This window comes from Sander lucioperca, chromosome 22, assembly GCF_008315115.2.
Source record: "Sander lucioperca isolate FBNREF2018 chromosome 22, SLUC_FBN_1.2, whole genome shotgun sequence".
NCBI classification, from domain to species: Eukaryota; Metazoa; Chordata; class Actinopteri; order Perciformes; family Percidae; genus Sander; species Sander lucioperca.
Window position 1 is genome coordinate 9,535,485 of NC_050194.1, and position 13,422 is coordinate 9,548,906.

At 41.7% G+C, this 13,422-nt stretch overlaps 1 protein-coding gene across 12 annotated transcripts in view; it reads left to right on the forward strand.

The window, feature by feature from the left end:
* The window catches only part of cacna1g (calcium channel, voltage-dependent, T type, alpha 1G subunit), a 231,939-nt gene that overhangs the window by 90,858 nt on the left and 127,659 nt on the right, over window positions 1-13,422 (forward strand). For all 12 annotated transcript variants that reach the window (XM_031312182.2, XM_031312188.2, XM_031312189.2 and 9 more), the window contains one exon: window positions 12,826-12,977. In XM_031312182.2, the coding sequence (XP_031168042.1) occupies window positions 12,826-12,977 (152 nt within the window). The remainder of the gene's footprint in view (window positions 1-12,825; window positions 12,978-13,422) is intronic.

The window sequence follows — 13,422 nt, forward strand, 5'->3', positions numbered from 1 at the left end:
CTGTTTTGGAAATTGTTGTTGCTGTTATAGTGGAAGCCTTTTAGCACTGACATGAATATTGATTCAACATGTAGCTGTTACAGAATAAAGTGATCTGCAGTCACTTTTGGGTCACTTGGTCTACATTTCCCACAGGCGACGTTTTGACTTGATTAACCTTAAAAGCTATTCCCCGAAAAAAAGAAAGTTGCTGCTCAACAGTGATACATGTTGGTGTTTGTACAGTACGCGTGTATTCAATACTTATTTCGCTTTATGAGGATAGGAAGGGAAAGTTCACTTTGAAAAGGGCAAGTTTTAGGGTCAAGAGCTTAAGATTGATGTTAAGGGTCGAGTTACACACATCCAAAGTGCAAATACTTGCAGCTAAAACACACTGTTCGAGAAACACTGACGCCATTTGAAGAAAAAATAAAACTATTTGAAAAGAAATAGCATGCAGCTTTACTTTGTGAAACTCAATCGCCTTGACTTGCTTTATTACTCCCAACAAGAACAGAACCATGGACTATTTTTTTGTTCTGTTTCCTTGCAGTAATGCAATTAGCTAAGCATGCCCGACCTTAAAACTAGTGTGCTAACATTCGCTTATAAACACAAATGTACTTTTACATAAAACACAAAGTACAGCCAGGGCTGCGCTTTGTCACCAATTCTGTTTGTAATATTTATGGACAGGATATTGAGGCATAGTCGGGGTGGGGAGGGGTTGCAGTTCGGTGGGCTGGGGATCTCATCGCTGCTCTTTGCAGATGATGTGGTCCTGATGGCATCATCGGCCTGTGACCTTCAGCGCTCACTGGATCGGTTCGCAGCCGAGTGTGAAGCGGCTGGAATGAGGATCAGCACCTCTAAATCTGAGGCCATGGTTCTCAGCAGGAAATCGATGGAGTGCCTACTCCAGGTAGGGAATGAGTCCTTACCCCAAGTGAAGGAGATCAAATACCTTGGGGTCTTGTTTGCGAGTGAGGGGACAATGGAGCGGGAGATTGGTCGGAGAATCGGCGCAGCGGGGGGGGTCGGTATTACATTCTATTTATCGCACCGTTGTGAAGAAAAGAGAGCTGAGCCAGAAGGCAAAGCTCTCTGACCGGTCAGTTTTCGTTCCTACCCTCACCTATGGTCATGAAGGCTGGGTCATGACCGAAAGAACGAGATCCAGGGTACAAGCGGCCGAAATGGGTTTCCTCAGGAGGGTGGCTGGCGTCTCCCTTAGAGATAGGGTGAGCAGCTCAGTCATCCCTGAGGAGCTCGGAGTAGAGCCGCTGCTCCTTTGTGTGGAAAGGAGTCAGTTGAGGTGGTTCGGGCATCTGGTAAGGATGCGCCCTGGGCGCCTCCCTAGGGAGGTGTTCCAGGCACGTCCAGCTGGGAGGAGGCCTCGGGGAAGACCCAGGACTAGGTGGAGGGATTATATCTCCAACCTTGCCTGGGAACGCCTCGGGATCTCCCAGTCGGAGCTGGTTAATGTGGCTCGGGAAAGGGAAGTTTGGTGGATAAGCGCCCATAAACCCCGGATAAGCGGATGAAGATGGATGGATGGCTGGACAAAGTACAGCTGAGGTTGATGAGAATGTAATTCATAAACCAAAGTATTGGATTGAAAGACCCTAACCCCACTTTTGTGAAGGTAACCCAAAAAGCTAGGGTGCAACAGGAGCTTTACGTGGGTTACTTCAATCTTGAAAACCTGTCAGGCACAGGGACCTGGATGGTGTGTACAATTCTATAACAGATACGTCCAGGGTGGGATTTGTGAAAAAAGCAGAGCGGGGGATGTTTTTTGATCATGCACAACAAAACAAAACATTCAAGAATTAAATCCCCCTTTCAATACCATGGATATAGCGCCACACTCGGCCAGCCATGCCAAAACAATTACTTATGAACTTTTATATCCAATGGAAAATAATTTCAAAATGAAATAGCACAACTTGGTGTCAACATAAAACACAGTGCTTTCAAGCCGGAGAGCAGAGTTTACTTTGCGGCGAAAACAAAATACTTTCACTCTAACCCTAACCCTCAGGAGTGTTTTAACCACAATCCTTTTCCTAAACTTAACATGTCATTTTGGTGCCTGAACTTAACTGTCATCGCGGCATGACGCTCACTTTATCTGGCTAAACTCCACTCCCATGGCCCCTGAAAGGACCGTCGTCTGGCGGTGCCTGTACCCGGCTCACAGTCACCTATTGGCGGCTAAACAACTGCCACTGGTAGCCGGCGTCCCGGAGCTCTGTAGCGGCTAAATGCAACCAGCAACTGCCGCTCAGACTTTATTGTTCTATGGCACTTAGTGTTCACGTTACAGCGCTTGAGGTCATTATGGTTTGATTATATGTTGCTACGAATGGGAATGTCTGTTCTTATTCCTGAATTTTGGCCCCCTTCAAATTGAAAGCAGCCTGATATTTAAATGTGTGAGGTAGGATTAGGTTCAGTTATTGTAAGGACTAACATTAACATTATTTAAGGTTGTGGCTTGTTTTATTTCCAAAGGTTATGGAACGTACAGTAGTCAGTGTGTTTCAAGGCCTCTTGATGCATTCTCATTAGCTTTTGCCCTTGCCAAACCCAGCAAGACAGTGGAAAGACCCTTTGGTTGTGCTTCTTGCTCCGACCAGAGACAACATTTATTCAGCTTTTATCCTGCCCTGCCGGAGGAATGCAGAGTTGGCATCTGAAGGCATTGGCCTCCCTCCAAGACAGGGCTAAGAAAAGTGTTTTTCTAATTTGTACAATGGTGAAATGTTGACGGCAAAACAACAACTCCTAATCCTAGTTTATGGAGGGAAGGCTTTTCTAGCCCTTTAGGCCATGAAATCAAAAAGAGAGAATCAATGGAGTGATCAAATTATGGATTCATTTATTTCCTGGTTCAGTGAGATGTCAAATAACATGTGGCCTGTATTAAGCAAGTTCTCTCTTGCCCTTGCTCAGAATCCACCATTTTTTCCCTTGTGTTGTCTCATCAAGTTCTGGTTTTAGCTTTTTGTAAGGTGGTTAATATTCTAAAATAGTCATTTAAAACAGAGAAGAGTGTGTTTACAATAACAATGTATAGACTGAACAACCTACAATTGATTTGGAAGATGTTGAAAATGGCAGAACTTAAAAAAAGAAAATCTGTGTGGACAAGCTAAAACTATTTTGTAACTGACACTGGCAGTTCTATATGAAAGTAAGTTATAGGGTATATCATAGGATTATTATATATATATATATATATATATATATATATATATATATATATATATATATATATATATATATCTTTTGTCCTCAGAAAATCTAGATCTTGATAGATAAAACATATCAATACATGGTATCCAGTTCAATTCATCTCTTGCTCCCAGGAATTGTGTAGAAGTGGCTTTCTCCAAAGTAAATATCTATCAAATCTATAGAACATTATATGCTTTGTTTCTACAGGTTTACAAGTGTACAAGTTTTCTTAACCTTGAGCAAAAGTTTCTTAAACACCTAGCCTCTGCAAGCTTTGTAGCAGTATATGGTCAACCATGTCAAATGCTTCGGGAAGATCCAAAAACCACAGTCAAGTCCTTATTGTTATTATCCCTGTGTAGTTCGTCTATGAAATATGTTACGGAGTGGATGCAGCCTTTTTGATCATTTATTCACCTGAGACAAATCATCACTATTATTGAATTACAACCAGTCACATATAAGGGTGAGTGTACTAGTCTCCATTTCATGCCATTTAATGTACTCTTCTGTAGCATGCCTAAGCAAACCACTTGATTAAACTAGCATGCAAAACCACACACACACACACACACACACACACACACACACACACACACACACACACACACACACACACACCAGACATGGTGCTGCATCATTAACAGTCTGGGGCAGAGCAGAGCGCAGCATCCCGTTTGGATTAGATCACATCTGATTAGGTGACATTACATTAGCGCTATTCCTCATCTAACACACTTTTCCACCTAATGCTGCTGCAGCCTCATTACCCAGGACACAGCCATCGAAAGAAACAATTAGAAAGCAAGAGCGTCTTTCTCACTTACACACTCGCACCGAAGACACATTCATCTCCCTCTAGGAGGTAGTACGCACACCTCAGTGGCCATTTATCAATTAAGAAATTTCTCCTGCTTGATAAGCTAATGGTTGTGAGCCTTAACTAGCATGTGTGTGTGGTTCTGGGTGTATTTTTTCTACCAGCTTTTGTGTGTTCCAATGTGCGTTTCTACGTGTGAGAAAGGCTTTTATGGTCTCATTCTCTTGCAGTAACCTTGCATGATGTCTGAGGAATGTCTAATATACAAGCTGGAACAATAGCAGAGCAGAAACAGTGGGGGGAAATAATGATCTGAACCTCAAGGCCAGATGTCTGCAGTCCAAGTCTCACCTCATAAAAACTGTACTTCTTGTTCTGGCTTATCAATCGCATCTATTATAAAGCTGTGTATGTAAGTGTGAGTCTGTGCAGGACTTTGTGCATACAGTCTGTGTGCATACATGGTAACGCCTGTGGGAGTAGAGGACACGTTGTGGGTTTATGTGTGTGACCTGGATGTGTAAGTGGCAAGTTCTGTGACTTTGGGGTACACATCTGTGCATTTGTGGTATGGAGAGGCGATCCGGTGTCCCCCAATGGGACCTATAATATAAATAGGCTGTGTATGGCAATGAATGCGGAGAGACAAATCACTTCTTTGATCCCATTTGAATTGTACGGAAGGGGATTAGGGCGACATGTGAAATTTTTTTTTTTGATAAATCTGACTTTTTTTCTCCTCAGAATTCTGACTTTAAACTCAGAATTCAAAAACTTTTTTCCACATGTGGCCCTAATCCTCTTCCATAGAATTGAGCCACGGATTACACGTGATGATTGTCAATTGAACAGATCATTTTGCAAGTGAAAAAAGTCACAGTTTATTGTATGTTTGTTGTAGCTAGTAAGTAGTAGTAGTTTCCTGTAAAACCGCTCAGTGAACTACATATCCCGTCAATTTACGTCACCTTGTTTGCTGCTCGGCTTGCTGACTAGCTAGCTAGCTTAGCTAACGTTATCATAGCAGCGTTATCCAGCGTTTTTATCAGTTGAGGAGTGAAAGAACGAGCAAGATCCATTGCTCGTGTGAGTAACGTTACATCCCGGTACGAAACACACATCCTAGCCCATGGGACCTTCGGGGGAGTAATCTTTCTAATTACGTATTTTGACGTTCTTCACTTCACGCGAAAATTATCTTTTAAGTTGATGAACATCATATGTGTAATTCATGGCTAAATTCAAACAAATATTCAATCAGAAAAATATGTATCTCTCCTCATTCACTACTAAATATATTTTTCTCCCGAAATAAGGTCCCATGGTTGTCCACCGGAAGGGGAGGGACTTTGCCTCTCTATTACACTAGTCTGAACATGAGTGTGTGTGTGTGTGTGTGTGTGTGTGTGTGTGTGTGTGTTTCTACATAGCTGTGTGTGCGGGTATTCATCTGAAAGAACACAAACATCCAAGTGCCCCAGCATTTGTTTACCCTTTGAACTATTTTTTAATCGCACGATGCCTGTGTGCGTTTATAAAGGATTTGCCGCCGCGCTTGTTGTTGTACAAATGAATGGACACACTAAAGCAGATGGATCAAACAAATAGATGCGTCTGTGTCTGTCTCTGTGAACCCAGTGACAGACACCAGAGACAGACGATGACAAAGAGGTGAGATGAAACGGAGAAAAGCTTGTTTTTCAGGAAGCAGGCTGTGGTTTTAACAAGAAGGCAGAAGGGGAAAGATATAAAGAAAAGATACATATTTTGTACACTGTCCATTTAACATTGCACATTATAGTGCTTCCACTAACATCCTCAACAAGTAATGTGATGAAATACACTTATATTAAATCCCTTTTCAGCTCGTCCACTCTGATTCCCCTATTATTTCTCCTCATTATTAGTTGCTGTCATCTCATTTAACAGCCAAGCTTAGAAGAGCAATACTATAACACATTTGAGCTTGTTAGAGATGGATATACTCTTTGATTTATTGCACATAAGGCTGACAAGGATATTGGGTATTAATGCTAACGTGCTAATCACAGCGGAGTTGAATTGATTGATTTTTAAAGGAAGTGCAGCATCTGCTAGCTTTTCAGTAATGTAACAAATAGTCAAACAAATAAGTGTAAGTTAATGAGTAATCAGTGATGCTATTTTGAATTTAAAGAAACCAACACTGTTGCAGTTGGGTGTCATTCAACCCATAATCATTTTATTTATCCTCTTGAACCTCAATCCTATAAAGAAATATGTTATACAAGAAGTGGCTGCCTATACCCTCTACAATGATTGGCCAGGAGTCAGGTCTATTGTAATATTCTATCAAAAATATAATGAAGATATTTATTTGGGAATTATTTACCACAAAAGCACAGTATAAAAAGAAAGGATAAGGGCCGTAAAACATCACATCCACAATGCATGAGAGATAAGAACAGGAGGTCAGTGAAGGCCCACAGCTGTTTGCCCCGGGGCAGCTAGCAGGTTAATCCAGCCCCTGTCATGGTAGATAGCTGGGCGTAGAAATGGTCTTAGTTTGTGCTTTTAGTCAGCTAAAGTTAAGGACACTTCAACCATAGAGGTGGCAGATCAGACAACTCTCATTTACTAAAGGTTATTCAGGGTTCAGAAGGCAGTTCAAATCTTTTTAGTCATTACGCAGGGCTTGATGTTAGTTTTTCTCAGCCAAAGGCTGAAGATCTTTTACTTGCCCGATTGCTAAACTTACTTGTCCGAAATGGAAAATGTAGACCTAGTTAAAAAAAAAAAAAAGATAAATGAATAAAATCAACAGGGATTTGGACAACTATTATAATGTATTAACATACAAAATATACAATTAATAGGCAGCAATTACATAGCTAAGTTATTCCTTAGATTACTGGAGTAACGGGTGCTTCAAGGCTTCTGGCTTTTCGCAGCTATTGTGCAGTGTTGGTGCCTTTTGGTGTTATCATGAGCCTCTAGAATGTTGCACCTGAACAACGCCGTTAATGTAGCCTACAAGGAGGATGTGTCATCAACATGGGTATTCATAAAGCCTTTATCTATCCAGAATGGCATAATAACACTGAAAATGACAATACTATTCATGCACTAATATTATGTGGCAAATAAGGGCCTTTTTTTAACCACTTGACTAATACAATAAAATGACACACATATCAAGTTGTGAGGCTGCTGTACCTAGGTAGCTAGCTGTAGTCTTACCTACCTAAGACATTTGACAGTTAAGGGGCCTTTCAGACCAAAGGTGGCAATGGTGCCGTTTCATTGAAACCCATTGTTTCCAAAGGCGTTTTGATGCATTGAACAAAATCGTAGAAGCAGCAGGCCCTCAAAGTCCAACCTGGTTGAACCTGGTTGTGCGCTGAACCCAGCGGCAAGCGCAGTGCAAACCACGTTTTGTCTGAAAGGCCCTTAAAGCTTTAATGCGTAACTTTTTGATATTAATGAAGGTCCGTTACATTCGAGCCATTGCCAAATGAGGTGCTTCAAAGCTAATTAAGACTATCAGCTCCACACAACTGTCTCTGTATTTCTCAGTATGGCTATGATCAGAAGATTGTGTCGTCCGGCGACTTTCGTGCGCAGAAATTCGAGGAATATAAGATAATTGCCTCTTCTGAAGAGTCCATCATGTTTTTCTAATCCTCCATGTCCTCCTTGACTACTCGCAACTGCGTGGAGGAGGGGTGGGGGCTATGCGTGTTCACGGAAGGCTTGCATCATGTGGACGCTCCGACAGTTTTATTGTCATTACTTAGAATTCCTCATGGGGGAGACAGAAACTACACACTATAGCTTTAAGTGATGTCATATGTGGGTTGGGAAATTTTCCAACCAGTTACCGTCAGCTCAACAACCAACTATTGCTGATATAAACTCACTAAACGTCAAGAAAGGAAATATTCTTACGCCCATTTATCTTTTTAAACAAAAAAATACAACCGTATACATTTCTCGGGGGCTGTGGCTCATGTGGTACAGTGGTCGTCTGCCAATCGGAAGGTTGGTGGTTCGATCCCTGGCGCTGCAGTCCCATGTCAAAGTGTCCTTGGGCAAGACACTGAACCCTGAATTGCTCCCGGTGCTGCGCCATCGGTGTGTAAATGTGTGTGAATGTTTATCTGATGAACAGGTGGCACCTTGTATGGCAGCCTCAGCCACCAGTGAATGAATGTTTGTGAATGGTGACTGGTTCCTGTACTATGTAAAAGTGCTTTGAGTAGTCGTTAAGAATAGAAAAGCATTATATAAATACAGTTTATTTACATTTACATTTACATAGGCCTGTCACGATAACAAATTTTGCTGGATGAGAAATTGTCCCAGAAATTAGTGCGATAAACAATAATATTGTCGTTCTGAGACCATTTTCATCTAATATAATAATGGCATAATAATGTAGGTACACCTTTTCAAAGATCAATAAACTTTTATTTCTAAAGAATATTTAACACTGGAACTGGAAGACATTTTAAATATCCACAATAAATGAACAAAACAACCAAAAGCAATACATAAAATGGACTCTCAGTCTCTGTTAACAAAACATGCAGTGGAATAAAAACCAAACACAATCAAAAACAATAAATAAAATGAAAATTTTTCCGGTCATTTTTATTTATCATGCGATTAATTGATTTATTGCATATTGCGACAGGCCGGCATTTAAATTTTTTTTTCACTGAACTAAAGGCCTTTACATACAGGGGTGTAACGACTAAATTACACGAAAATGCAAAAAAGGCCGGGAAGCCGAAGCATGAAAAGCTAACATTAAGCTACTAGAAGCTATTTTATTGAGTTTTCCTTCAGCGAAATACCACCCTGATTGAATTTAATTCCATCAGGTAAACAGGTACCTGAGTAAGAGTGTCTCCGCTGTTGGAGGTCTTTTTGTGCTAGCCCGCTGAACAAGTCTTTTGTTTTTATACACAAGATTACATTTATTTTTTACTTGTCCGATCGGACATCTGCAGGCATTCCACTTCCACTTGCCCGAACACAGAGTTAACTTTCTCCGGGCAAGCGGGACAAGCGTTAATGTCGAGCCCTGATTTAGGTATGAGGACTTTAAAGTAGCAGTGACAACAAGGGTGTCATAAGCCAGTGCAATTCCGGTCAGAGGCGTCAGGCTCTAAATTATGGTGCAATATTTTCATCTTGGTGTTGCTGGACCTTCTGTTCTGCCTCAGGGCCTACTATTGCATTCTGGTCTTATGGGAGTAATGACTTAATACTGAGCAATGACTTGTAAGTGTTGACTTGTTCAAACTCAGATATTCTGTCAAGATGCTCTTATTGAAGTTTTCTGTAGACAGTGCTTGTTTTTGACTGCTTACACTGACCACATAGTGAATGACCCTAGCAGCCTCCTATACTTTAGCCATACACCCTTTCATAACCCATGAACTATTTTTTGTAGACATTGGAAGTGGTACATCATTTGCAATTCACCATTTCAAATGTCACACCCTGCACGCAGGAAATAAAGTGCACGGTATCCAATAGTTGCACAGATGCACAGCAACCTGCATCCCGCCAGTAACTCCGATGTGCAGAAAGGTGCAAGGGCCAGTCCATTGTGCTTGCAGCTTTAATTTAGTTTTTTTTCTAGCTGAAATTAAACATATTTTTCCTTTAAAGACATATTATGCTCATTTTCAGGTTCATACTTGTATTTCTGGTTTCTACTACAACATGTTAACATGTTTTATTGTTCAAAAAGCACTTTATTTTTCTCATTCTGTCTGTCTGAATTTACTTATATTCAACCTCTGTCTGAAAAGCTCCATTTTTGCGCCTGTCTCTTTAAGCCTCCCTCCCGAAAAAAGCTCAGTCTGCTCTGATTGGTCAGCGTTTCTAGGTCTTCCGCATTTGCGGTATCAGCGTTTCTGTACCGTTATTGCTGCCGTGGAATGAATGTAACGGCACTTTCTACCTAAATATAGTATAGGTGTCCTGACGATTCGTTTAAAGGCACATTTTTTTGAATATGGGCTGTGTGCATTTCTCTGTGGATTGAGCCTTTTGATACTTTCAAAGTATTTATATAGCACCTTGACCTACTTTATATTTCAAAAAGACCAAATCTCACTTTATACAACATGGGACTTTTTAAAGAGATAACCCAAACATGATTTTCAGCTGGAGTTAAGTTAGTCTTAACATAACATAATTTCTGATACTTAACATTAGTGCTATTGTTTGTTTTTAAAAGAAAAATTAAGTAACTCCTGAGTCTAGACATACTGTACCAGATGAACGCTTTGCTTTAATTGCTTTAAAGCAGGGATACTGGAGCAACCATTTTCCCATATGACCTGAAAGCAACACCAGTGACAATTTTTCATAATAACCGACTGACTCTGTGTCACTGTTACTTTGGTGCTCTAGACAAACTGGTGCCGTAATGCAGCATGATGAGCTGTTATTCAACTGGTGATGTGATCTCTGTATTCCTGTCTCTCTGTATCCATGCTAGTGTTGAGTAATCGCTGCTTAAACAGTCATGGTGTATAGTGGCAGCCCACCAGGACAGTCTTAATGACACACACTGTGTTTACATTACATTACATTACCTCCTGGTTCAGCCTGGGGATGTTTCTGACGCACACGCACACACACACACACACACACACACACACACACACACACACACACACACACACACACACACACACACACACAGGTTTGTGGCACTATCTTTGTGGGGACCCGTCATTGACATAATGCATTCCCTAGCCCCTTACCCTAACCTTAACCATCACAACTAAATGCCTAACCTTAACCCTTACCCTCACCCTAACCATAACCTAACTATATCGCTAATCCTACAACCAAGTATTAACCCTCAAACAGCCCTTTAAACTTGTGGGGTCCAGCATTTTGGCCCCACTAAGCTGTTGGGACCGCACAAGTATACTGGACTCCCGGTTTTTGGACCCCACAAATATAGTTAAACAAGCCCACACACACACACACACACACACACACACACACACACACACACACACTGTAAGATAGACAGTGACACACACACGCTTTGATGATGGAGAACATGCAGAAACAGATCAGGCCCTCAACACCTTCCATCCTCTGTGTCATCTCAGTGCAATGTGTGTGTATGACACCATGTTTGAGTTGTGTAAACTGTGTATTGCATGGAGATGAAAGGCCTCATGAAGCCTGTCTGGGGTGTTACACAGCCCACAGACACACAACAGCATTCTCACCGGCTCTTTTCTCTTCTGCGATAATTACCGATACTCGCTGTAGATGTCTGATTTACATACTGTGTCACATTTGGATGTGCCGCGGCTTTTATCTTCTGGCTTGCGTTCTTTCTCTTGTCTGTCTGCATTGCCTGTTTTTCTGTGTTTTTCTGGCACACACACATACAGCCACACATACACCAGTTGTTTGATCTACTGTAGCTGTGAGTGGCAGCCCAATTCTCTGATGAGCTTTGAGCAAACACCCTAGCCGTATTGCGTTTTGCACATGAGTGTGAAAAAACAGATTTGTTATATTTAAATTGAACTGAGCCATTGGGGGGCAGCCTATAGCTCACCTGGTAGAGCGTGCGCCCCATGTAGGCTCAATCCTTTGCCAGAGGCCCATGTTTCGAATCTGACTCAAGGCCCTTTGTTGCATGTCATCCCCCCCCCCCCTCTCTCTCTCTCTTTTCCTGTCTCTCTTCAGCTGTTTGCTTTCCCCAGCAGGTGTTGTTGCTGTAGTCATAGAAATGCCTCACTAACCCAAGTGCAATTCCAACACTGTTGAAGGAGTTCGAAAGGAAGTGCTCACAGTCAAGCAGAACCAAGGACATCAAATTTGTGGATGTAGCATCTGTGACGTCACCCATTCGTTTGTGGATTGCTGTTTTGAAGCCTTGATATGGCCGTCGCCATCTTGGATTTGTTTTTTGCAACCAAATGTGCCCATTTTTGACGAGAGGGTGGAGCTGGGGAAGGATGACGTGGCCAAGCCAATGTGGTTTATGGTTGCAATGGCGCTGCGCTAAGCTCAGCGCTAAAGAGGGAAAGTTGCCGATTTTTAACCCTTGAGTCACGCAGTGGAGATTTACTTGCTGCTAAACGCCGACCTCCAGATACTACCTCCATTCATCTGCATGTACGTCAGAACAGAAAATCGGCAAACATTCCCAGCTAACGCTAGCGGTCGCTAGCTAGCTTGGTTAGCAGAAAGCTGAATAAGGCATTTCTAGGCGACCAAAATGTTCCAATTAACTTTGATTAAGTGAAAATATACAATGAGAGGGTCAATGTCAGATTAAAACATGGACAACACCCAAAAACAAGTGCAGGTCTACTTTAATGTACACAGGGCCATGGTTAGATACAAAATGAATATCATGCTGTATTGAAGAAGACTTGAATCTAGCGATTGCGACCATAAACTCTTTATGAACATGTTTATTGAGTAATAAATCAAGTGAGAAGTAGGATCATTTTCTCTTAGACTTCTATAGAAACAGACCTCATTTTGGAGCCAGTGAAGTCGCACCCCTGCTGGAAATTAGATAGAATGCAGGTTAAGGTCACTTCCGCAATGGCTTCACTTTTCAGACCCCGGAAGTTGCATCCATTATTTTACAGTCTATGAGTAGAACACAATTCAATTTCTTACCTCCTGAAAGGTTTACAGTTTGATGATACAAGGTTTAGACAGGAGCGTGGCACATGTCACAATCAGGCATTAACCTCTCCTTTCTCTTTGTCTCTTTGTGTCTCCGTCTCCAGCCTGACGAGTTGACCAATGCGTTGGAGATCAGTAACATTGTGTTCACCAGCCTGTTCTCTCTGGAGATGCTGTTAAAGGTTTTGGTCTACGGGCCCTTTGGCTACATCAAGAATCCCTACAATATCTTCGATGGCATCATCGTGGTGATCAGGTGAGCTGCTGAACAGAATTTTTCCCCAAGCCATGAAATGATATAGGGAACACATAATCTGAAGGCCCATATACATACCCATTATTATACAAGAGAACTGTAAAGCTATAATACAGTCATGTTAGCTTTCCATCCAATGAAACCAACTCAGCCGTGAAAAGCAATACAATATCACTACACACAGTGGTAAAAAAACAAACTATAAACACTCTGAGAGTGATGCTGCAGTCTGTAGTCTGGTAATAAACACGGTCATGACACACCACTAGAATAATGGCTTCTCCATTTCCGAAGTGCTTCACTAATGCTATTTTCCGGAATTTTCTTGGCAGGTAAATGTTGAACAAAAGTGACCTGTTAAGTCTGCCGTGGCATGCCAGGAGATCTCACTGAAACAGGAAATGCATGCGCACATATGTCACTTCTATGGGCTTTAAATATAATA